The sequence below is a fragment of the Bombus bifarius genome, unplaced genomic scaffold (assembly GCF_011952205.1).
Source record: "Bombus bifarius isolate JDL3187 unplaced genomic scaffold, Bbif_JDL3187 scf7180000008039, whole genome shotgun sequence".
Lineage (NCBI taxonomy): Eukaryota > Metazoa > Arthropoda > Insecta > Hymenoptera > Apidae > Bombus > Bombus bifarius.
Window position 1 is genome coordinate 447,150 of NW_022884409.1, and position 26,969 is coordinate 474,118.

A 26,969-nucleotide genomic window follows, 5' to 3' on the forward strand; every position below is an offset into this window, starting at 1 on the left:
GATGGTTCGTCGAAAATCCGGAAGGACGGCTCTCCTTCTGTTTCATCCTCTTCTTAGAGCGATTTAACCCGGCCCCATCGTTTCGCTCGATCTTCCTCCGTTTTGTTTTTAGACGCAATCCGTGTCGTTCGCTCGAGACGGACATTAGAATGCAACATCCACTTGGATATCCGTGCCGAACCGTGAACGAAGAAACTCGAAAAGAAACGGATTTCCTGGATCGGAGTAAAACGTGGAAATACTGCATACGACTAGAGACAATTTTACGACGTCTCTTCTTTGTTCCTTTAATACCTATTTTGTCTGCCGTGCGATGGTGTAGTAGAAGTTAAAGAAACGTCTTTGATTTCTTTGATTTTTTGATCTTAAACGCAGACTAATTGACAGAGTAAGAGCAAAAACAACGGAGTGGAAGTTCGCCGCGATTCGTCACGGAAATTCGACAACGTGAAACTTTGACAGCGAGGGATGCGGATAGGTAACTTGGCTTTCACATATCGCGAAGTTACCGCGGAAAGTTTCAGCGTTCGACGGAGAAAATCGTGGTTGCATCGCCGGCTGTCCGTGCAACTTGACTTTCGCAATTACGTAGTCGATATCATGCAAATGTACAGCGGGCGGCAGGACTACCCTGTCGAATACGATTCACGTAGAATGTCATCGTCTCTGCATTCGGAAAACTTGCTCGCAACTCTACAAAAATGATATAGCCTGGCCGTGACACCTATACATTTCCTTGTTTCGAATACTTGATTTGAATTTTATTTAAATTTCCAAACATCCCCAGCGAGAAAAAAATTAAAAAGTTAGAATCGCGCGAGTGCACGAACCGAGGTAGATAATTCAAGTTCTACGCGTTACAACGACAAACTTGCAGCTTTCTTCTTATCAGAAATTTCCTCCCAAGGGATTCCTCCGCTTCCTGTTTCCCCTTCCCGAACGTCCATCGCGTTAGAGTCCGCGAGAAGTTTTACGACCGACGTCAACAACCGGTACGTCGCGTCACCAGAGACGAAGTAGTTTCCGCGGGATGATTTATAGCACTCACCCTAACCGGGGCGAAGATCTGGTCGGGCTTGATGTTCTCGAGCCTGTGTTCCTGCTCGCCTTTGTGCAGCAGCTGCAGGTGCGGTTGAAAGTGCGCCGGACAAAGGGTGCCAAGTGGAAGAGGCGACGCCCATGCCGGCAAATGGGGTGGATCACGAGTGCCTAGCTCCCTGTAGAAGGACTTCAGGAATCTGCAAGTACCAAGTTCGTTGTGTTTAACCGGCCGACCACGTGCAGAAACGCCACTCCACGAATTTGCTTAATTCCGCAAGCATCACGGGCTAATGGAATGTTGGCACAACGCCGATGACCGTTTCGCGTCGCCGTTGCATCGAATACAAACCAAATATGGTCGAATGTGATTCTTGAATTACATCGATCCCCGAGGAGATTGGAAGATGTTGATTTTGGTTGAGTCGAAAGGGATTTCCAGCGTATCGTCTAACTATGGAGAAAAGCAGTCTCTTGAATAAATGCGAAACTTCATAGTTTCGTTTCTTACCTTAAACGATAAGCAGTAACTGTCTTCCCTCTAAAGTTAGTATACGCGTGCTTATAGAGAGGAGTTGGAAAATTCAGGAAAGATTAACACGCTTCGGTTTAGCCTCGACGGGGTTTTATCATTTTATCGATTTGCCAGCCAAACCAGGGATAAGAAGCCGTCTGGCAGACTCATTTAATTCTACTTTAAACTCCTGGCCGACGACAAACTGCTTTCGAAAGCTGGCGCGCGTTCTTCTTGCTCAACTTTTTACAGCATCCCACTAAAATTCCAATTAATTCGAGTTACGAGGCGGGACGCGGCGTTACAGTGGATCGCTTATCGGGTGACTGGTTAATTTCCCAGGCGACGAAACCGTAGTCGCGCTAAGTGGCAACTTCGCGTTGAATGATGCATTCGTTGTACCCAGGTAAGATTGATGATCTTACGCGGAGCCCATAGCAAGCTGATCAAGCGTGGAGAAAAGGATTGGACAAGGATAGGGACGGGGATAGGGTTTTACTGCTTCCGGACGATTTCCCCGACAGGAACAGTCTGCAATTTTATGGGCTCGCCCTGCTGGGACGCAGGTGGCCCCGTTCGATGACGATTACCTTCTTATTTATATTATTACCTATCCGTTTTATTGTTCGCGAGGATTGTGAATTCTTGTTTCGATCGGAGTTACGATTCAAAAATTGCGAAACGTCATTTAGATCCGACTATAGCTCCTCCTTATATTCCATTTACTTGCTTATTTATGAATCAACTGGAATAAATAAAAAACAAATATTCCATCCCATTAGTGTATCCCAAGAATATGGAACATCTCGCAGAATTTCCTTACAGAATCCAGTAGCCAGTGGTGAAATAAACATTTTTCACGTCTCGTTGGCCAGCAGAAGGTTAAATAGCGTGTCTCTGAGGAAAAAGAAGAAGAAGAAGAAAAAGCGAACTGACCTTAACAGTCTTCCCAGGGGATCCCTTTCTGGGGACGGTGGACCTCCGATTCCACTTCCGGCACCGAGTCTTCGCGAGGACGCACGTGCGCTCGATATGTATGCAGCCGGCGCAGGGGGCGGGCTGCAGGGCGGACAACAAACGGGGCTGCTACCCCCTGGGGTCGAGAGGGTATAACTCCTCTCCAATTCCTGAAACAAAAGAAGAGAAAAGCCGCTTTAGTAGGTCCCTCTGACTGCTCGCCCCTTTTTTTCCTAGCTGCCAGTGTCGTTTCAATATGGCGCCATTTTATCACGCGTTTCTATTGCCTGCTACGCGCCGCAGAAACCACCGGTTGGTTCTGCGGACTATCCCGGATAAATAAATGTCGTTGGAAATTTATCTCCCCTGGCGTCAATTTTTTCTTCTTTTTTACGAGTCTTTCTTGGCGAATAAGGTCGAAGGCGTCTGGTTATCGTTGCTGGATTAAAGAGGATGTACAGCGTTCGTTATTGGAAATATCAGGAAGCAGCAAGGGTCAAGGGTGAGCGAAATTTCCCTCTCGAAAGCGGAAGACTAATGGCCGAAGCTTGCGAGCAAGCCCGAGCCAACACGTGGCTCATCGACGCTGACCGAACGCAATCGATTACCCAAGTGCTGAATCATCGTTGGTGAAAGCGCCACGATTAACGATTTCAAGCATCGATTATTGTTAACAAACTAACAACCGCACAGGATGTGACGTTTTGTCGAATAAGGTTGGATAAATCGAGCCGAAGCGCCGTTGAATATAAATTACCGAATATATTATATTTTTAATTATAGGAAATTGTTCAACTGTTCTTTGTGAATCAAAGAAAATGTAAGGGAGCGTCATGTATAAGTGTTTCGATAAAAGTGCCACATAGTTTTATTGAGAAACGAATTCATTAGGTGGAGTGGGAACGAACGATAATCGTCGGTGTGTCCTGCGGCATACGAGTACGTTGCCGCGTTCTTTATCCGCAACGGTTTTGTTCCCGAGAGAAGTCGAGAAATCGTGCGGTCACGTCGGCGATCAACGTGAGAGTAAAAAAGAGCTTACGGTTAGCGATAGTGGCCGCCTTTCAATCGTAACGCTTCTCGTCGGCTACGTGACCGAAGATAAGTTGATCAGAACGGAGGAAAATCGAGAACGACGACCGACGTCCGTTTCGCTTTTTCCCGTTGCGGCTTTTATCCGGAGACCAATTTTCTTCTCGCACCGCAAAGACACGCCGTAACGCGCATTCCACCCCGTCGATTTCCCCCTTCCTTTCGTCGCGCCTTCTTTCGTCTTTTTTTCTTTTCTTGCCCGGACCTACTTCTACCGATATCGATTGGTAAACGCTCCTCGAAGAACGAACCACAAGGACAAAGTACAAGACAGATCCATCATCCAATTTGTTTTTTGTCCCACGTCACCAGACCACCCTCTCTTTCTCTCCCTATTTCAGAACAACTTTTGATCTCGCCGAGTTTTACCATAGAATAAAGTTATCTCTTTATTTATTTATTTATTTATTTACGCGTTCTATGTAATATTAATAATTATTGGATGCGTTCCATACTATTTATTTATTATTATTTCAAACAGAGACACAGTCTTTGTTCTATCGTTCGCAAAGGAAACGCAAATTTTTAACAATCTGCTAACTTTAACTAACTTCGTTGATATAAAACGCGATGTTATCATTTTCTCCGAGGATCCGCGTACGAAAAGCGAGTAGCAGGATGAAACAACAGGCAAGGAGTAGAAAGTGAATGATCAAACAGCCGAACAACTCTAGAATAGAGAACCCTCTATAGAGAATATAGAACTCTCTATAGGAGCGCGTATGCATTTGTTTGCCCAAAGGGAAGTCGAACGACGAAACGATAAAAAAAGGACGACTTATCGAATCAGCATGAAACACGTTCGTCTGCTCGAATGGAACAGGGCCGGGTCGACGCGGTTTAACTGTTTCGTCGCTGGTCTGGTTCGATCGTGGACTACTTTTCCGCCAGCCTGAACGAAGATATGGCACGCGGCCGTTTCGCAGGTACCGATAAAAATGCGCATTGAGAGGGTCGCGAATCACCGGCGCAACTTTCGGGTCAAGCCCAAGCACCAGGATGCAATTACGGAGATAACGAACTGCATTCACGGCGTTTCTATTAAAAAACTGTAAAGACTTTTAATTAAATGCACGCGAAAACGGAAGCTCGGTCGCAGCGTTGACGTCTATTCCCGCGTGCAATTTTAACGAGTATTGCAGTATAGTGAAAACAATTAAAGTCGAATATTCTATTCAGATTAGATTTGCTCGATTATCCTCGAATCGAGGCTGATCAACGTTGATCGACGCCGTTTGGAAAGACTGCGCTAGCACGGGCTCGATAATTAAACCCTTTAATCGCATTATTCTTGGTTATTAATCCCGTTCAGTGTGGTAGCTTTCTATAACGACTTCCGTCGAGCCGCAACGTTGATCGATCAAACTAAATAATGGAGCTTTGTGGGATCTTTCCTCTGCAGTTTCGAACAGATTGGGTAATACGCTGGACGAATTTAATCCGTAAAAATCAGTCTGCTATTTCTTTCTATTCTCTCGAGCTTTTTAATACAAAAAAAACACGGGTCTCTGGAAGGATAAAATTTCAAGCGAGGTATTTTTGTTCCACTACGTAAATGTTTCCACTAGGTTCTTTGATTATCGGTTTGCAAGTCGATTGTCCCTTTTGCCGATTCACCGAGCCACACAGCGAGATCGAACGATGTTCCGACTGTGTGTCGGCTATTGCCTTCTCCTCGACTTTTTGTCGCATCTGCCGCAGAGCCGCAACTCGTCCCAAGCGGTCCGCTTCCTCATGACCTCGATATCCCGCAGACTTTTCCTTTCAGACTTATCTCGAAAGCTCAGTTTATTCCAGGTCCGTGAATAATCCTCTGGAACGCGGCAACAACGTGAAAAATTGCGCTCCCCTTATTTACTTTACATCCCACGCTTGATCCGCGACTCCTTTCTTGCCACGGAAATTCTATTAACTTTCCGACCCTCAGCTGCGATCTTTGAAACGCCCCACGTATCGCACGTCATCGAGAATTCCCTCGCAAAAATTCCTCTTCTTCACGCTGGATTCTCGTCTTCGCCAGTAAATATCGGCCGACTCGCGTAACGTCATCGGCAGATAACGCACGGCCTGTTCCAGAACAATGGCTCGGAAACTGTCTCGGCTGGAAGCTCCATGACGCAGTCAGAACAGGCGAATGGTAAGGGGCGACGGGGTGAAGATCTTCGAGAAAGCCAGCGGCATTAATTCGAGGTAATTTCTGCTGCAGACGACAAAGGGCTTCCGTGCGTTCGCCGAAGACGCGCGTCGCGTTGGTTGGGCGCGGACAAAGGGTTTCCCTTCGAGGATTATGGGAATCACGCGTCTTCGTGCTTGTTAACGGTATACCTTATACGGAGTGCTATACGTCGCAGGTAACTGCGGGGCAAATACGTCATTACGACGCTTCGGTCTCGAACGATGCCGCAGGAGAAACGCCGAGTGTATCTGATGGAGCGCCCTCGATTGTCTTTGCCAAGGGACTTGCAGCAATTTACAATTAAAGTCGCGTCGGGGAAAACCGTTTCACTGCAACGTTCAACCATCTCCCAGTATCGAGAAACTCGATCCTGATGCTCGATGAATCTTCCAGCTTGCTGTTTCATGTACGTTCGCGAAACACGCGGGATTGACTCTACAGAGAAAATGTTGTTTGTGGCATATCTTTTTAAGTTACATGTTTTGTAATATTCTGTATAATACAAATTTACAAGTACCGATAAGACGATTACGCGGTGCTATCGATAAGTTCAGGTTCAAACGATACTTTCGACGCGAGACTCGACGTTTAACGTTACGGTTTTTGAAAGAAATTGCAGCAATTTCGGGAAGGTTCAAAATTGTCTGATATTTTACGGAGCCATCGGTGTAAATTGAATGAAGGCATCGGCTTCGCCGAAGGTTTGCTCGTTCATTCGCCCCGAGGGTGTATTAAGAGCTTTCTTCGCGGGGTTGCGAGCACGATCGCTTCGGGGAACGATTAAATCCTGGTCAGACTACGATGTCCCACCGTGTTTCGTGGATTAATTAATTTACGAGGAAGCCGAGTGTTCCAATAAAATTTAGGCGAACTTGAGCAAGCTTGTATTAACTTTGACATCTCTAAAGTAAATAGTTACGTTACACAGAGTTCCTGATGTTATTTCGCGTTAGCCAGGGCAAACGTTGGTCAAGAGGTTACATCGCAAAATGGAAATTTTCTAAAGTCACGTTCGCCAAGTCGTGAATTTCGTTTATTTTACAAAATTGTTCCGCTTAAACGTTCGAATACGATTACAGGTGAAAATCGTTGTATAAAATTCTCGAGCCTTTGGAAAATTTATCGATTCACCTGCGAGGCGACTTTGAAGAATGATTTTGTAATCGTCATTAATAACGGGCGTCTGCCGGCTGTTAATTTTTCATTTCCGGCTGGCAGGGCTTCCGGTCAAATAATAGCGTGCTTCGTGCCAGCTATTTCGTTCGTTGTCGACGCTCGGAAAATTGAATTACAACTGTAATTGTAATTTCAGTTGGCAATCCTGTTGAATGATTCGAAATCGCCACGCGATTCCACGCGGATGAAATAAAGATCGCAGCCGGGTAATTAACAGCACTTTGAATGCGATCGATGCGACGAAATACCCACGATTAATCATCCCGAACAATTTAATATTCAATCCGGCAGTACGTAATCCTCGCTAAAAATTGCCTACCACGACAGACGAGTCCTCTTCAGGGGATTACGACGCGTATTAAGCTATAAACGTTGCTTCAAATATCCACTTCATAAACCCTTCTTTGCTAATGACAGTATGAAAACGGTTATTACCTACGGTGGTAAAATTGCCCGTTTATTCGACCGAAAATTAAAGCTCTGTGCGTCTATTCGCCGTGCCATTTATCTACTAAACCAAACCGCCCTTGTTTATCTATACCACTCCACTTTGCCGAGAATTACGTTCATCGAATCAACGATATACCGCATCGTTCCGGTATAGTTAAGTAATTAACCATTTTCCGGGAATACATTTTACGTGTAGAACAAAAGATGATTCTCGTTGCAAGGAGGAGAACAATGTGGTTTTGCGAAGCAGACACAATGCTGCGAAGAAAATTATGGCGGTGTACTATAGCATGAATCACCTATTAAAATCGTCGAGGATGGTAACAAAAGGGTAGTGGCGGGCAAGGGGAGTCCAAGGGGGTTGAAATCGATGGACGAGCGCGTCAAGGGAACACGACGACCCGATCCCGAGGAATCTCTCTCCTCCTACGTGTTAAAGTTCCATCACCGGCGGAAGTTAATTTAATCCTGATCCAATTAAACCGGATATAACGCTAAGCCTGTTGGTGGGTGCAGTTGGCCGCGTGCAGTTAACGTGCCGATGCTAGCCGTGCCAGTTAACCACTGCGTAAATTGGAAATTGGCCTCGCCGTCCAATAAATATCGGATTAGCCAATAAATCGGACGGAAAACGACGATGCGTTATATCGCCGGGGTACAACGGGGGAGAAAAGGGGTGAATTGACGTCGGTGCCGTTTCTGCGCGATGGGGGACCAATTTCATCTCCGAATTTCGCGCGTTGAATCGCGCGGTTTTAGCTTCCCTGATTGTAATAGGTCATCTGCTCTAGCAATATTGTCAGGCGATTGGCTACGGTAGAATTTTGCATAACACGTTTCCCAGCGTCGGACATTTGTGTAACGCGACGAAAAAATTGCATGAATATCCATAAAACTGTTTCGGGCGGAATTTGTGTACGGTACCATAATAGAATATTCAGACTTATCAAGAGAACAGATAACCGACCCTTTAAATATTTAATACGAGCCGGTTTCAAACATCACCGCCGTAGTCGCGATGCTCGAGTATCGTCGCGCTGCTAATGAAATTTCACGACGCGTGTATACGATGATATAAAATAGAACGTAAGTTATAGACAAAAATTTTCTACGACTGTTTGAGTGCTTTTACCGAGTTATTCTATTCTCTGGCGTTGTACGAGATTCCATTGTATTCGGAGACGAGCGTAAAATGTTACGTATATGAAATTACGATTGAGAAAATCGAGTTTCGAGTAACCTACTTTCCAAAGGCAACTCGCAAGAAGCATAGTATATAAATATTGCGATAAGAAGGTGCGAGAATCTGACGTGCTTCATAAAATTCCTTTTTCAATGGTTTCTGAATACCAGGCCGCGAACTCACAGATTTACAGACCGATAGAAAAAAGTAGCTCGATACGCGGACTATTTATTATCTACGACGTTAGCATCGATTTTTTCGGCACGATGGGGCAGGCGGATCGCGTAACCCACTTCCGGGATTTAAAGTATTTTTCAGAACGAATCTCGATTTACGCCGGGTCGTATCAGACTCGATTTATACAGCTGAGCGTCGAGCAGCCCTTGGTTATGGACACGTTACGCAAAATTCGCGTGGATACGGCTACATCGGGAATATACCAGTCTGAAAGTTCACTTTGAGCTTTATAAAGTTACTTATGAAGTAAGTTGTGTTTTTACGAGGGCAACACGCCGCGACAACATTTGCTGCACGTAACCCTTGCGCCAGACGTGCTACGTGCTCATTTTCTGTAACTGCACGTTGCCGACTGTTTAACCAAACGTCGTTAGCTTTAACTGCACACTCGAGATCAGTTTCTCAGTGATTGTCAATTACGGAGCTGATATATTCCTTTTAATAGTTTCTCGCATCCAACTTCTGTCGTATTTTCAAATGTTACATCATAAAAAATGTTGCAAATAAGTATTCACACTACAGCGGTTTAAAAAAGTATTTGGACATTTATCATAGAAATGATATACACTGTGTGTGTCGTATAAAACATTTTGAAATTTCCTTCGCGCTGTAACAAGTCATTTTCCGTATTGAGTCTGACTTTATCCGACTCTAATGAGTTATCACTATATCGATGAAATTTGAAACAGATGTGCAAGTGCTAAAGATGGTTCACACGGTGTATAATAATTGACTTTTGAGTTTAAACGCTTTTGCGATCCCTACGAAGTATACACTTGCACTGAATATCATGTAACTTGTATACAAATTGTAATATCTGTTTCAAACTTCACCAATACGTCCATGACAACCGGGTCTCGTTACAGTGCAAAATGTAATTTGAAAATGTTTCGCATAGCACACGTAATATGTTCATAAAAGGTTTCTGGAAATTCTCGGATATTTTCACGAGCTACTGTATGTGTTTCCAAAACGAATGCCATTCTTTCTACTAACAGTCTGTCGTAGTAAAATTCCTTGTTCGACAGTCGATCGATGGGCCTGGGATGTCTTTGTCGTCGGGTCTCGCGAATTGTTTTTCGAGCGCGAGCTTTCGTTCTGACGCATCTCTGCTCGTGTTCTTTCTCCATTCGTCAAACTGCACGTATGCACAGGTGATACGTGTATTCGTGCACGTTGGCAAGCAACTGGCGGATACGTGTATGTGATTTAGAAACACTGGTATTTATGCACTGTCGAGACATTGAGCTGGCCAAGCAGCGAGCCATCCGAAAGAAACGGCATTTTTCAACGTCGCGGAAACAAATGAGCCGCGATACAGGCCCACCCACGTTCCCTATACTCGAAGTGGTCGTGCAAGCACGAAAAACACGACCCTCCGCTTCGCGATCAACGCTAACTTCGCACTAACGCGTTATTGACTGCGAAACGAGAATCGATTGCCTCTAATTTGTTTCCATTCGTCGAATAAATTCCACCATAGGAAAGAGATTAAGCTTATATTATTAGAAATTTTATCAGAAATTTCGCCAGGAAACGAATCACAAATTACTCGTACGTGTAGTAAATATTTTAGAAACGAATTTATTCATTTAAATTTAGTGGAAATTTAAGAACTATGAGTCATTTTATTATCGTATTCGATGTAAAATCGTCAAATCATAAAGAGATCCATTGTAACCTGTAACTTGTTAATTCATTAATACTATTAATTAGTAAATTACCACGTGAGAGAGCCTAGGCAAGTGTTCCGAACCTACAAACTACATCCAACAAATACATCGTTGAAACTGCCTAAGCGATAGAGTATCTCCATCACAGGGAATTCAAATTGTCTCCGAGTTTCGACAAATATCACGGTTAAGGTGTGAAAGTCTCTGAAAAATTGCTGATATCCTTAATAGTATAAGTAGGCAAATGAAGGGAAAAATAGCGACTTTTCCGTAGGTTTTATCGCGAGCGTAACAACCGTGTTACACACGAACGTAACTGCAAGCGTCGTTTACCTGTAACCGAATCTCTGTGCACTCCTCGATTCACGAGCCATTCGCTTGGCTCACATAATTTCGTAGCAGCTGAGCACGCGGTCGTAAATATCGTTTTAAACGCCGCGGGAATCTATTCCTTTATCGGAAATTGGGACAAAGTCGTTGAAATAATTTTTCAGCACAAGATACATCGCTGTTCCACTGATAAAATTGTCCCACATCTTTTCGAATTAAATATCTTCCGTGATGGAGATTCATCGTAGTGCCTTGGTACACGTCGTTGTTAATAGAAAATGCAAGAGGAACTGGATATCTTGGAATCAAAGAAACAACGACAGAGATTGCTTCTTCCTTCGTTTCTCGAGGAGCAAGGGCAAAGCGGACGGAGAGATGGCGAGGATGGCAGGAAAAAGGAGTAATTAAAGAAAGATCGCAGTTGAAATTATTACAGGACCATTCGATTAAGCGGCAACTCCTCCGTCCTCGGAGATGGAGTCTTCGAAATTAGCGTTAACGAGTACGACAATAAGACGATTTTAATTATATCGGAGAAAGGGTTGAGAGACGGCGGCGTTCTCTTCGATTTCTCGCGATCAAGTAGTAGAGATAATAAAGTATCGTCCTTTCCTTGCTCGGGCTTTCTTTCTCCCATGAATTGTTCCAAGATTTACTGGCGCGATTCTTTCTTCTGGCGCAGCCTCGGTCTTTAATGAAGATCCGCTTTTCGCGCCGCCAGCGAAGGAACAGAGATTACGCGGAAAACGCGCGGGATATTAATCGAGAATTGGACGCGAACAAACGATCGCAATTACGCGAACATCGTGGAGCAAAGGCCGATAAGATCGCGGGCAACCAGTTCGGTCGTTATTCGTCGAAAAAAGTCGAAGGAACCGGAGGTCGATACTTGGAGCCACGGTTCCTACGCTTTCTCGAGGTATAAAGGAATTCTCGGTTTGTTTCCTTTCGATTAAATCACGCCGGAGTTGAATGTAAATTTTGCCGAGCGTGCTCGTATCACTTTACAACTTTCATCGCGATATACGAAATTAATACGCGCTGAGAGAAAGAGAGAGAGAGAGAGAGAGAGAGAGATCCCTGTGCCGATTCGCGCTTCCGAATCGCAATGCAATAATCGCGAAAACAGGTCGTGCCGGCAATAAAGAGCGAACACGTACGGTCGACCGATTACCATTGATTGGTCGCAATTTACAAGGGAGTCGTGATTTTGAATAATAAAAATATTAGCAGAGAATCGATGGAATCGCTCGTTGTCGATGCGATCTTCCCCTCCTTCTGTTTGCATCCCCCTGGAATAATGGCCCGTAAAGCGGTCGTATGACAAACACACCGATCGCTCCGCGATTTGATCGTCGTTATTATCGTAAATTTGCAACCGGCCGGTGCGAGGCGCCCGAAATTCGGAGGCCATTAAATAGTGGGCGTAAATCGGTCGCCTCTCGTCCCTCGTCATCGTGAAGCCTGTCGCGTTCCACCGATATTTCGGGGCTCGTGAGTTCGACGTTCGGTACAGAGCATCGCCGGCCCTTTCTCCACACTTTGCCGCTCTCTAAATATTCATGAACAATCTTGCGGTAATCCGCCTCGTTGTGACGTGATTCGATGCATCCGAGACACGCGTAGGCGTTCGTCCTCGCGCTTCGAAGCCTCGTCCGGCACCGTAATTGTCCGTGGAACGTGATCGAAAGACCAACGGTTACAGTTCCGAGACAACGCGCTTTTCCATCTCACATTTTGATGCTGTACATAGAGATTTTTCAGTTTTTTTATTCTCTACACCGTTTTTCCCTTCCTTTCGACGAAACGTGAGGAACTTTACACCCGTCGATTCCACTTTAAGAAAGGAAGCTACAGCATACGGTACAACGAAGAGGTTTTCCATTTGAAACGCGTTACATTTCCGCATTTCATTATAGTGAACTTGCCGGCTCCTTTACTATGCGTATAAAAGCTCATCTTTCTTCGAGCAAGTACTTACCTGCGTTCGATATTTACTTTTTACGAAAGCTCTTCCTCGCGCGCACCCATGTAATAACCCTTTGCAACCAGGTCACGGAATTTTCTCCGCCGTACACACAGCCGCCACATCCTTCGACTACAACGGAGGCAAAGCTGTACATTACACCAGAGGAAAGGAGCTTCGTATTTTCCGCCAGACATCTCGCGTGAATCTTACCCAAGGAGAAGCTAACCTAATGGACGAGCAAGCTCGAGCTCGCGAGCCTGCAAGCACATTTTCACATACGTTGAAAACGCACTCTGCGTTCGCTTTATGCACCGGAGTGTAACTTGACGCACGTAACCTTGATTTCTCGAAAGTTCTATGGCATCTTCTCCCTCTTTGCTTATTAAGAAGCACTTCGCAAAAGCTCGCGCCGCATGAAAATGGATCTAGTTTGCCTACGTAACCTGTTTGGCTTCAACTCGGTAGATGCACCATATTGTGTACTCTGTTGTACGTTATATAGGTGGAAATGTCACAGTAGCAATGAGAAAGCGAATTAAACACGCGCGGAGTTCGAGCTTTGAAGAAGTATCTTCCGTGAGATTCGAAACTTTTGGCCGGAAGACATGCCGGAAAACCGGGAAACTTTCAGAAAGTCAAGCGTGTCGATGTACGAGCGACTATGATAACTTCCCAGAGATGTAAAGATCACGATGTTGCCGGAAAGTTGGTTCTCGATGAGTTTCAATGATTTTCAGTTGCAATTGCATGTAGGAAATTTTGTTACAAAGAACAACTACGGCGGGAAAAGGGAAATATCGAGTTCGCATTTGTGCGAATCGAGACCTGTGCGAATCGTAAGCAAAGCTCACTTAGCTATCGGCAACATGATCTCATCTTTCTTAATTTTTATACACATTTTGCACCTTTCAGGATATCAACAAAATTTCTTTTCGCTCGAAATTATTTTTACCTGGATATTCTTTATCTTTTCTCTTCCACTCACAGACATGTATCTCTTCTCTGATAAAAATGTTGCTGTACAATATCTCTAATCGCTGACTAAAAATTATCGAAGTACTTTACAAGAACTGTTCTTCGTACATTGTTCGTGCAGCTACGAAGAACGGGACAGAAGAGACGAAAAAATTGTATGCTGTTAGAGAAAGTCTGACAGCTGTTGTAATTGTCCAAGCTGGACCAAGCGTACATCAGTTACGAGCAGCACGGTTTATGCGATGCTTCCACGAGCGAAGCGGAGCTCTCTGAATTTCCTCGAAGATTCCTGGAGTTACGACTTCTCCGAGAAGCTTAATCCCCGAAGGAAAGGAAGTTGCGACGGTAAATACTGGGAGTGTGCACCTTTCTCTCCCTATGCTTCTCACCGTTTTCTTTCCGACCGGCCCAGATACATAGAGGGGAAAAAAGTCTGACGAAGCTGGAAGTAACTTTCTGCGTATCCTTATCCTCCCGAGACGAGTCAGTTTTTCATCAAAACCTTTTAATAATTTTGTCTGTTTTAAACGAGATACGCGCAGCTAATGCGTTACTTGCATAATGCAAGCCGTATCGATTTTTCCATTTGCAGCGCAACGCCAAGGATTACGAAGCTTTACATCTTTGAGAATTTCCGCCAATTTACGCAGCCAGCGTTGTATTAATATCTGGAAAACTCGCGAACATTTTCGTAGCGGAATATATATAAATTTGTATATATTTTTTGACTGAGACGCGATAAACGAAGCCGGATTTCACCCGGAGCTTGCTTGGACGCAACGGGAAAAATGTCGAGCACGTGAAAAGCGGCATCTGGGTCGTCATCGGTTCGGCCGGCATCGAACGGCCCCGTTCACGTATCCATCTCGTTTTCCGCGTCGATTTCCTTTCGTAACGCAAGGCGCGTATGAATCGAGGATATCTCTATGGTAATGATCTCGTTATATTTCCATGCATTCAGCTCGGCAATTCCTCGACGTAGAAAATTTTTCGATTAATTAGTCACTGTGCCGGTGAAAATTGCACTGGGACGGTGCCATCACCAATGGTCCGCATTTTTGCGAATAATTACTTGGAACGTATCGCTGGAAGGATCGCGACGTATTCAAAGTTTCCGTACATCTCCAATTTCACCTTCTATTCGGCTGCCTGGTTATATTCCACATTAATTCGTTCGATTTCCATAAATTCCAACGTTGCTTCGATATAAGCAGCGCTTTAACGCCACCCGATACGCGCTTCGTAATTGCAAGGATCGTAGCAGCTCGACCGATGGCACTCGAACGGTGTTCGTGATTTTGCCAATTACCAAGAGTGGCTGCAGCAACGTTCAACCATCGTGTAACTATCTATTAAAGCGGTCGAAGGTTCCGAACGCTCGGAAGATCACGGAGCTTCAGGAAAACGGAGCAGCGTTTCCTCGCAGCGCGTTACTTATCAAAGCTCGAAGGCTTTTTAAAAGCCACGAAAGGACCGGCACACCGAGTGTTTGACGTCGGTCGTTTACCTCGTTACCACGTTTGCTCGGCTTGAAATGTCAAGAGGCTGCCAACTGATGGCTAGAACTCTACGTCACGTAGTATGCATACGTACGTGAGCAGTCTGGGTGACGACGTTCGTACAGCCGCGAGAGGTTCGCAGTTCTTTGGCTCACCTTCGGCAGTAGTTTTCTCTAGCAACGTTTCCAGAAACGTCGTTCGATCGACTCTTTCGACGACTAGGAACCTTCTCTCGTTTCTCTCCTCCTATCTTCGAACGAACGAGATCACGTCAATCGAGTCGGTTTTATATCTTTCACGTTTTGAGTTTACAACAGTTTGAAACTTTTGATGGACTGACGGAACACTTGGACGCAGCCTCCTATCGTCAGGATCAACGTTTATCATTTCGTTCCTCGTAATTCTTCCGATAGAAATTCCCTCTTCATCCGTGGATAAAACCGATTATGTACATAGTAAGTGTTTGCGGAAGAACAGGGACGTCATGCGGAGAGACTCTTCGATTATTAACGATCGCTTTAAGTAGATTCCTTTTTCAGCGGGGTCGTGGCAACTGTGATTGGTCGATGGTGAAAGCTCGAAAGGCTAACAAATCCTCTCGAAAGGGACTGAAAAGACGAGATTACACCGAACGAACCTGCACGAGTACGGTAATCGGCCGCACTGCGTTTATCGAATGGCTCTGTGGCACTGCAAACGCGAGGGAACAAAGGGAAATCAGACGACCCACGACAAACACTCGTGAGAGTTGTGAGCCAAAGATTAAACGAAACGGGAGCTAACTGAACTTCCTTCTTTGGTGGATTGATTGATCGTGAAGTCTTTGGAAAAACACCGGGTCGACAAATTTTATAACGAATCCGAGACGATGATGTTTGATGAAACCATTAATTGCTTCGAAGCCACAAAGTATCGCGCTTCTCTTTATTTACTTATTTATTGATTTATTTATTCATACAGGTAACAGTTTTTGGTTTAGGTATAATCAGCGTGAACCGACATATATCAACGTATAATAAAAATATGAAATTAATGATACGCGATGACAGAGAAAAAGTATGACTGGTGTGAGTGGGTTGGTGTGCTCACACGTACGATTAATATAATTATCAGAGGCATAGTTCGAGAAAATGAATGCAGGTGACCGATTCGCGGAATACAAAATGGGTGTGTAGCGGTCCCACGAAATCCACAAATCACAGAGTCGATCACTCGAGTACCACAAACCTTTACAGCGTCTTCTCACCATGACGTTAAGTTAAAAAATAGAATGAAATGAAGATGAAATGTTCAGAAAGGAAGGAAAGACAAGGATAGATTTGGAGGATGACCGTGTCACTGAAGACAGTAACGAAGAAGCGGCAGAACTTTCTAAACAGGTTCACACACGACGAAGACAAACTCGATCTCTAACTGGTAATCTCGTCGCTATAATATTGCGATCAGAGTGCCTTAACTCAATCTGTTTAAGAACAGTTTATACGGAAGATTTCGGATACGTCGCTGGGATTTCCAACTTATGGCAAATAATTGGAAGGTAATACGGAGATAAGGAGTTTCTAAACCAAAGACTCGGTCAAATTGAGACTTCCAGTTACGTTGAAATTAAAGTGAAGCACGGGAACGTTACGTAAAAGGAACCAGATATCGGCTCTGCGGTCTGTACATAAATGGCAATATTATTGCGGAGCACTGCGGAAAAATATGAGTCCGCGGATCGATAGCCAGTGTCCGCGTCTCGTATATCGAAATCGTAGACGCTGGTTCGCGGTCTTTCAGCTCCGCGTATCGATGTCCCCGAGCACCTTTTTTTCGCTTCGATCAGCTTCGTGTTTGCGTTTGCGCTGCCTCGTGCGCCGTCAGAGTTTCAACTTTTTTCCAAAATTCCATTTCGCCTGATGCCTTCCAATTGTCCGAAAATCCCAGCGAACTACGGACGCGAGATTTTCGTTCGAGTTCTTCCAACGTTCGCTATTTGCTTTCAAATTTCATCGGAGTCGACGAAACCACGACGCTGTGACTGAACAACGGTTAGAAAGTTTGCGCAGCTACGTTACTAATTCTCGCTGATCGTTGATAAAGGCCTGCAATTAATCGACACTTTGCTGCCTGACCGACAAACTGGCTATTGATTTCGATGGTCCTATCGGTTCGGTGCTTTCACACGTTAATTGTCGGTGTCTCTGATTTTCGCGTTTTCGACTAAACACGCGTTTCAATCGCGCATTTTTCGAAGCAAAGAAACACGATTGTTCGAATCGCTTGTCACTTTTGATATTTGATATTGCTGGATCTAAAGTACCCGATATTTCGTCATTCTTCCGTTGCTATGTTAAAGATCAATGGCGTCTCATAACACACAACGAGCTTCATTATTCCGCGTAAAGTTCAAGATTGAATTTTAAGATCGCTGCCTCGCTGCAATTCCTGAAATCATTCGGTCGAACGATTTTCCTTTTACGACAAAGTTCTCGCGCTCGACGCAGTATTATTCCATCGAATGCGATATTGCCTTCGTAAAATCGAATTACAGCGATCGCGCGAACAACGAGGCGGAGCTCGTGACTCTGCAATCCCCGACTCTACGTGATCGTACTTATGCAAGGGCGTTGTCAGCTTCCTGATTGCATCTCGTCTCGTCCAACAACGATACAAAGAGCGAATTAAGCGCATTCTGTCGTCCCGCCACGTCGAATATCGTTTTTACCTTGTCGATGCGTTACGAGCTCCGACTAAACACACGTTGCATCTCGCGGCTACGAACCGAACGACACCTTATGCATTATTTATCGTGCATCTCCCGTTGCACGCTAAGGTGTTAAGTTTCTTCAACGTGCTCCCGTGCGTCCTCGTGACACGCTAGACGACTGTTATTGAAAATGGAAAACTGCCTGTCCTCGAATTCGAGGACGTTTCAACCTGGCCGTGTTCTTTGTGTTCGAACAGCATAAAATCATATAAAAATACGTATCGATTAACTTTCTGGTAAGATACATATACATCTTCATAAATTGTTCTCTTCCCGCGCAAAAGAATGACAGAGATATATATAAAAACTTAATCTTAATAACGCACATTGGCAGTCGTATTTAGAGAGTGGGCAGGGTAGTTTACACACGCAATCAGCGAACGTTCGATTTTCCAACGGATTCTGTTGTAATCGAAAGAGGATGCAATCGCGAGAAATCGCTTCACGCAGTGGATAGCGAACGTTTGGCGAATTTTTAATTCACTTTCGCCATCGAGTTGTTCCGGGATCTCATTTCAGATAACGAAACTTTCCGTCTTTGCGCGTACTCGTTTAACGAACTTCACGACGATACTCCGTCTTCGAATTTTTCACCCCCGCCCTCCCTCCGTAGTTTGACTGGAAAACTTCCCGATCGCCTTCGACGCTTTCAATCGTCCATTTTACGCCATTAAAACACCTAATAGAATCCATTCATCTTCGTCTGTCTGATTTTGCTTTTTACTTCTGTTTAGCAACGTGTCGTATGGAAACGCTTCGATGCTCGAACAATTTTCTTTGAAATATTTCTCTTATTCATATATATATGTCGAAAATGAAAGAACATCGGGGTCTTTCCTTTGCAATTTTTGGGAAAATCGCCAATACTCTAGTCTAGATTTTTTATTATAGCTGTACTTAAATAATAAAACTTAGAAGTAGTTGTTTATGATTTAATCCGATTACGTTTGCCCGAGACTTATGACAGTAGACTTGGGGGCTCGAAGTGACACATCTGGTGGCTAAACGTAGCCACAGTCACGGGATGGACGTTTCTGCCTAAAAGAGGTATGACGTAGTTGTATAGCTCTCCTTAAAAATAGAGTTGACCCAAGGTATGTACATTTGCTATCCTGTTGACCGTATATATTCGTTATTGGACCTAAGATTATTGTCATTAACATCTCGAGTATCTAATCGTCACGGTTAATTGTCAAATTCTGTAATGGTCATATGATCACCTTGCGAATTTCTTGTTATATTTATTTGGTGACTAGGTAATCATTGTTATTATAATATGGGTCTTTAGTGAGAACTTGTTGTTGCGTGGTGAAATTGTTTATTGCTGGTGAACTTTATTCTGTGATAATCGTATTTGCGCCATTGGCTATCATCTGTATCGTATAATGGAAGAATGGCTAATCCGACTGAAGGTTCTTAAACGCCCCTAACCGCGATGCTAACTCGACATATGTATAATTTTATGTGCTGCACTAGGTTAGATGCATAGTAGAAATACTTGTATGCTAGTATCAGAGTGTGGAGGTATGTGTGTGCGCGGCGTCTCGAAAACAGATGAATGTAAATTGTTCAGTCGGTTAACAGTCAGGTATGGAGTGTTGAGACGCGTGCAACTGCGCATCGGTGAATATCTTAGAAATCGCTCATCAAATAAATATACAACTATTCTAATATTAATTCCAAGTGTAAATTTAGTGTTCCTATACTATTATTTCGGCAATTAAGATCCACAATTCTCAACAATATTATTATTAAATATTTCATTTACGACAGTAGTTGGTGTATTTTGACGAATATAAGGAAAGGATGATCAGGCAAAGTTTAGTTTAGCTTAGTTTAGGTGTCGCCGATGTTGTCGATAATTGGTATTGTAATCCAGAATTAAGTACCGGCACGAGTTGCTGGTTATGTAATTCCCCTAGCTAGTGTCTGTGAAATTCATTACTAGCTCGAATCTTACATCGTTCGTGAGTCCCTAGAGGTTTGTAAAGGAACCAGTTGGGCTTTGGTCCAAAGTCGAAGACTCCAGTTTAGCGGCAACCAGGAGCATCACGTATCTTAAACTTGCAAACTAGTACTCGGTTTCGCCAAATCGCGTACACACGTTACTTGTCTTACTTTCTGCAAATTAAATTTACTCCGATGTCTTATTTCCTTCACTTTGCTATCGAACGACTTCAAGTTCGAGAATTTTTTAGACAAATGGTGAAAATTATTTTCGCTATTGCAGGGATTAGTAGCCTCGATTCTTCTCGTAGAATGTTCTCACGTTCGAGATCGACTTTTCCAATCATCGATTTCGGGGGTGGTAAATCAACTTCGTGTCCACGTGGTTCCACGAACGTGGACACTTGATTCCGTGAAAGCATTACACGAGAAACTCGAATGTGTCACGACTAAGAAAAATACTCGCGCGGTAAACCAGTTGAAGTAAGATTTAAACTCTTGGAACAAGTTCGTACAAAGTTCCGCAAAGTTCTGCGTGTTATGCAACGATGTTCGAAATCAAACAATACATTAGAAACTTGAAAGTTTCAGCAAACACGCTAAATTCTCTATACCTTGTCCTTTTCTCGTCCCTTGCATTAAAAGTTCACATTCAAAGCCAACATCAACCCCTTTTCCTTCTTCCTTTTATCGAAATCAAAACAAGAAACATTCGAGCGAACAAAGTATCAGCATGGGGCTGATCTACGAGTTCGATACACTGTCTACGTCGACCTAAGGTGGGTTGGATGACAAAACGCTCACACGCAGCAATATTTTCGGACCCATAACGAATGGAACGGTAGAGCCACCGCGCAATACCTGGCCCGTTCAACTTGATGGAACCCGATTGCCAAGCAAAACACTATTTCGAGCGAAACGACGACGAAACGGATCCCCGGAGCGGGTCACGGAGTGTTGAAGAGAGAGAGTGGGCCGGAAGAGGGTTAGGAAAAACGAATCGAACCATTCGACGTTCCTCTCCCGGCTATACACTGACAAACCATTTCATCGAGTTATGCGGCTCGCAGCTCGCAATCGGAGTAAAACGTTCTGTCATGCGGCACTCGATAAGCTCGTACCTGTGAGCGCTATTTACGCTCGGCCTTTGCCGCTTTACGACACGTTTTTTTCTCTCTGGTTTGTTTAACAGCTCGTTTCCAATGGGGATTCGATGAGCGTAAGCGTTTTTCGCTCGCGCGAAATTGATCCTTTCGAACGGTAGTTTTGCTTTATGTAGAAAAGTTCGATGGTAGAGGGAATATATAACCGTTTAATTTAAGAAGATCTCGTGGGCGTTCAAAAGCGGGAATTACTTTGCAAAGTTTTCGTTCCTCTCGATTATCTGGAAAGTTATCAAGAGAAGCTATAGCGGTTACGACGAGTTTCGCCCGATAGTTCAAGTTTAGTCCGCGAAACGAATTAACGTTCGAGAGGCGTTCAGCGATTCGAAGTTGCGCGAACCACACGTTTAGACGGCACACTTCTGACAGCAATTAAAGCGCGCAACAATTTCCCTCGAATTAATCCGAATCGCAGCCTGCGTGAAAATCATTAATATTGCCGGGCCGGCAATCACCACTAATGAGATCGTGCGTCGCCCATCGTATTCTCACTCGTGGAAAATCTTCGTCTTTTTTTTTTTGCAGCGTCGCGATGCTACTTCTCTCTATCCTTTTGCCATTGCTGTTCGCTATTTCCATTGTTGGACTTTTTTCACGTATTTGCTCTAACTCCTTTCTTCCGTTCGTTAGGTTCTTTTAATGCCGAATCTCTTTCCAATATCTTTTTGCTCTACATTCTTTGTTACGGAAATTTCTTCTTTCACGGTTCCTTTTCCTATTTTCTGTTTTCGACTTTTGCAACTACTTCTTTTAAATGTTTCATTATCCGATTTCTCCTATATCAACGATAAGAATAATTAATAAACCGATGTACGATAGTTTGCTGTAGCTTGAGACAGAAACCTACGAAGATGGTCCAAATATTTCATATGAAAAGAAGCCGTGAGTATTATCGAATTGATCAGTGAAACTTCTTTATTTCGCGGAGGCTACCGTACTATTTCGAACACTGAAACATCTCTTCAAGTACTCGAGCCTGTTTCGACATCCGTACGTATCAATTTTCAGCCTGCTCCCTTCTCCTTCGCAATTCTTACGACTCTTACCTTGTCTTCGAGCGTTTTCAACGACTTTCCATCTTCTTCGTTCTTCCTTCTTTTGTCCCTGTCCCTCACCAGGCCATTCAGGCTCTTGTAAGACAATAGACGACACATGTCGTTGGTCAAGTCGGGCAGTCGGTTCTTGCAGTCGCCACACTGGAACTTCTGCTGCGGCATCTCGCACGGTGGCTCTCCGGCGACGTCGCCGCGGAAGACCGAAAGCTCTCGCGGCTTCTGCCACTCTTCGTCATTTTCCTCGTAACTAGCCGGGGCTCGAATCAACTTCGAGCGCCGGCCACTCACGTTTCCACGCAGATTACACGAATTTTCTTCTCCGCGCGTTCCCAAGCAACGATTATCGACGGACCAAATATCGTTCGTGTTTCTATCAGTTGTTAATTGAACACGGTTCACACGAACGAAGCAATCGGTCGGCTCCTTCACGGTTTTAGTTCCTAAGAGTAACATTGAAATTATTGGAATTTGCTTGGTTGAAAGGGTACTTGGTACTTGGAAATGGTCGAACAAAGTTTGACGCATTCTCCGCGAAGATGAAGAAAGTCCTGTGTGCATAGATCTTTAAAGACTCTACTCTTAAGACGATTTCCAGAGTTGGACAAAGTTGCGGATCGTATCGTGTATAAGAGTAGTAGGAAAGTTTCGTGACATGGAGAAGGACGTACGATCCTTCCAGGGTGTCTCAATAGCGTCTTTCCGTCGGAGTGTCGCAGTCTAATTTTTTAATCGGAATCACAAAGATTTAGTAAATAAAGATAAGCGTATGCAGGTTAAAACGGATCGTCTCGCTAAAGCGTGGTATCCTATCTTGATCCGAAATTAATTATCTAAACACATCTGCTGGAAAAGCGGGAAAAACTACAGAAAAATGTAGAACTACTTCATAAAATCTAACTGTAGCGTTGCTGTTATATACTGCGAACGCGTGTAGCAAATTCCAGGACTCCGATTCTCCTCTAAAGGAGGACAGTAATAGCGAACCTTTCCAAACAACAGTCAACAGAAGAAGAAGAAGAAGAAGAAACATGGTCGTTGCAAGTCGCAGCATTACAGAACTCTCTTCTAAACGGAAGATTGCCACGACTCGCTCGAACAACCGTTTCCAAACTCATGTTCGCTGAACTTTCTTCCGTGTTCTAGCCGAATAAAACTGAAACTGTCCGCAGGGGGACAGAAGATCTGTGGCGAGGAAGCAGGGAATTCAAAATGGAGAAACAGGTCCGGAGGATCGAGCAGACTTTCGATCACGAGAAGAATGTCGTAACGCGTCGCGTATTAAGAGCGGCTGGTCATAGTTCGCTTCGAGAATACCGGAGCGAGCAACGCGTGAAATTGGGGCGATCGAAAGAAGCTGCTCCTTGGCACAGTTTCACGGGATCAGCGGACAGTTTCCACTTGGTTTTCACCACGGTACACAGACCCGTTTTCTTTCTGGCCTAGCTGCGCTTTCAGTGCCGCGTCCTCTGCCCTGGACATCTCCCTCTTCCGGTGGCCGAATGAAAAATGAAGCGGCCGCGTTTGTGCTGGTATTTTAAGAAATCGGGGACGCGATGCTCCGGGGAGCTTCGTTCGTTAACCGCGTCAAAGCTTCCGTGGAAATCGGTGCAACGCGAACGAACCGAAAACGATCGAGCGATTATTTATCCACCGAGACGATCGTATCTCCTCGTTATTTGTTTGTTTTATCGTGGATAGACAAATGGATAAGATACGGTGACATACGCGTGGAAACACGACGACGAAAAAAATCGAACGACGATCGGTGAACGACTGGCGAGAGGCATCGAAGCTGGGACCGTCGTCGTTCTCGTCCCGAAATGTTTAAAAATATCCAAGAGGAAGGTGGACGAGGTCACTCGGACGAGACGACGCGCATAGCGTTTAAAAATCGACGTTCCATTAGCTGCAATGAAGAATAGCGTGGAACGATCGTATCGCGAAGCTGCGACGTTCGATCGTTGCTCGATTAAACGTTATTGTTGTACAGGCCACTAACGAGCTGGTGATTTATTGATAATGTAATTCCACGATTAGTTGGCCTAATTACGTAAATAATTCATTCGGAACGTAGTAATCTCCTCCGTAGAATTAATTATCGATCTTTGACACGGACGCCTCGCTTACATCCACTATTTTCCTCGTATCCCAAAATGTTTAATTGGTCGATTGTTTTCGCTATAAACTCGAAGGGTCCTCTACCGTGCAACGATATTAACGCGATATTATAATGCGATGTTTCATGCGTTGTCGATACGATTTCAGTTACCAATGTTTCCACGTGGGACAGGTTTAGTTAGGAATAATTCTATGGTTTTAACAACGATTCGAATCTAAATTGGTGGAACGAGGACGCGTGACTGAAAATGCGATAGAGAGCTTGTGAAACGTTTCGACTTGGCTTCGCGATCATTTTACCGATTTAACGACGTCTAATTGCGAGTTGTTAAATATTTTACAACCACCAAACGTGCTGCCTTTTGAACGTATGATTTTTACGTGCTTAGATCTCTGCACGAAATAAAGACAAGGCAATAAACGACCTATGTTTTACCGCACATGACGCCTAGGCCTTAGGCAACCAGATACCCGAGTATCTATTTTCACATTTCTTTCGCCAATTTTCTATTTTCTAGCACATAATAAAAACACGTCTGTATTTCTCAAATGGTGAAAAACATTCACAAGTTTACCTAAAAAGAGAAGAATGACAAATATAAATTATGCGCCCGCTATACCGAGTTACCGCAAATTAGAGTGGAAGCGAACCTAAATGGAAGTCATCGTCTCAGGGTGATAATCGTTGCCGTAGCAGCACTGGCTAATAAAGACGAAGCTTCGTCGTTGTTAGCGCGATGTGCACGCTGCAATACAAAGAAACAAATAAAATACCGAAAATGGGAGGAGAACAAAACGATTCAGGCCACTCGCGACCCAATATTTATTACTCGTGAACAGTTGTAGCTCGGTTAATTGAATACGTCCACGCTGATTTCTCGCCGGTTACGTCCCCCGTTTTCGCGAACCTGGCTCTCTTTGTTTCTTCTGCTCCCCTCGGAGGAAAGCTTCAAGCACCGTAATTGGATTTGCTGGCAATTAAATGGCGGCCACCCCTCGAAGGGAGGCCAGTTTATGGTTTCTACAGGGTGGTCGCGAGAAGCGCGCAATTAATGTCGAATTAGCCCTAGGAGCAAGGTTCGATCTTTCTTCATATTGCTCGAGTATCGCGGCTCGAGTCTCCGTTCTTCGGAAGGGTCAGCGAAGGAAGTTATTCGAAAGGATTAATTGGTTTGCTTGTAACGAGGGCGAGTGAAGTGGAACGATAACGAAACCGCTGTGGTGTTTCGGGGAATCAAACATCGAGAATTCGAGATCGATTGACGAACCTGTCCCTTATTTATGATTTACGTTCGATAATGAAAAACGATAATGTCATTTTTTTTTTTTCAAATCAAGTACACAATTTTGGTGTTGACAGAAAATCGACGATGGCAAAGGACAATTAATACATTGAATAATTATTACGGTATAATTATATGATATAATATATGTAGACAAAATGTTTGCAATTTATATAATTATTATATATTTGCAATTGACTGCAAATGTTGACTGCAAAATTAATCGTTTCGTCAAGCTGAGCTGGAATTTGTTGCACTTAGTGAATATCATAACGATTACTCTACTTTGGGTACATTATATACAGTGGCTATAAACAATATTTGCACATCGTTGTATAACGTTTAATGTAGCAATATAGTACGGCAATTAGGTGGAACGCGTACGGCGGTACTTTCATTTTATTACGCCTGAAAATTGTATCATAAATGCAAGAAAAATTCGCAACGTAATTATCAGCGACGACGAGAATTTCCTGCGAAATTGGACCAAGTTGCCGGTCTCCTAAAGAAAACACGGCTTCATGGTTGGTTCCACGCGTGTCGAGGAAGCGTTTCACAACGGCGCGCCGGGAAAAACGAAATTGAGCGCGTCACTGGCGAACAAGAGCGTCGGCAGCTGTCCCCGGAGGAAGAGAGCGTCCCGGCAGCAGCGTGTCAGGTATAATGCAATCTCTCGCCTTATCCACGCTTCTATGAGAATACGACGAGTCTAAGTTTATTAGAGGAGCTGCAGGTTCTCTGCCTCAGCGTAAGATAAAAGGATTCGTACGAGGATGCTACCAAGTGCGGAAACTCTGATGATAAATCGTAGACCATGTTACGCAGATTCTACTATTGTACAATTATACTTGAACTTTATTCGCATACTTCACACCTTGTCGTCTATTACGTGTGTATATATTATTGAGATTGTATAATTTCGTGCGCTAGACCAGATTGGCCGCGTAGTAGCGACACGCGTATGTGAATATGAGTGCGTGGAAGTATGTGTGTGCACGGCGTCTGTGACAGTTCCGTTGGCAGTGTGGCATGGAATTTATTCAATAAATCTAAAACTATTTTAATATGAATTCTAAGTGTAACCTTAGCTTTCCTTTACTTTTATTTCGGCAATTAAGATCCACAATTCTCAACATATATCAAGACAAGGAAAAAAATACCATTGAGGGAAATATACTATTTGATCTCGATATCGATGTACAAATTGAAGCAATCGATGTTGTTTCACCGAAAAACGGTGACGGATAATACAATTGAATATACGTTCAGAGACGGGAATCATAGTAAATATAAACGACGAGTTAATAAATTACGGTAATCGTTCGGATTGCCACCGGCCTGTGTCAACAAGGGATCGTCTATTGCTGTTCGATGCTGCTCTTGGG

General features: G+C 44.0%; 1 protein-coding gene across 5 annotated transcripts in view; it reads right to left on the reverse strand.

Annotated features, from left to right (window-relative positions):
• LOC117207611 overlaps positions 1 to 26,969 on the reverse strand; it is a 121,219-nt gene that overhangs the window by 39,759 nt on the left and 54,491 nt on the right. For 4 of the 5 annotated variants that reach the window (XM_033447986.1, XM_033447987.1, XM_033447988.1 and 1 more), the window contains 2 exons: positions 2,489 to 2,679; positions 1,049 to 1,238 (listed from right to left, as the gene is read on the reverse strand). In XM_033447986.1, coding sequence (XP_033303877.1) covers positions 1,049 to 1,238; positions 2,489 to 2,679 — 381 coding nt within the window. Of the gene's footprint in view, positions 1 to 1,048; positions 1,239 to 2,488; positions 2,680 to 22,174; positions 22,732 to 26,969 lie in introns of all 5 variants that reach the window. The other variant, XM_033447989.1, reaches the window with a different exon arrangement.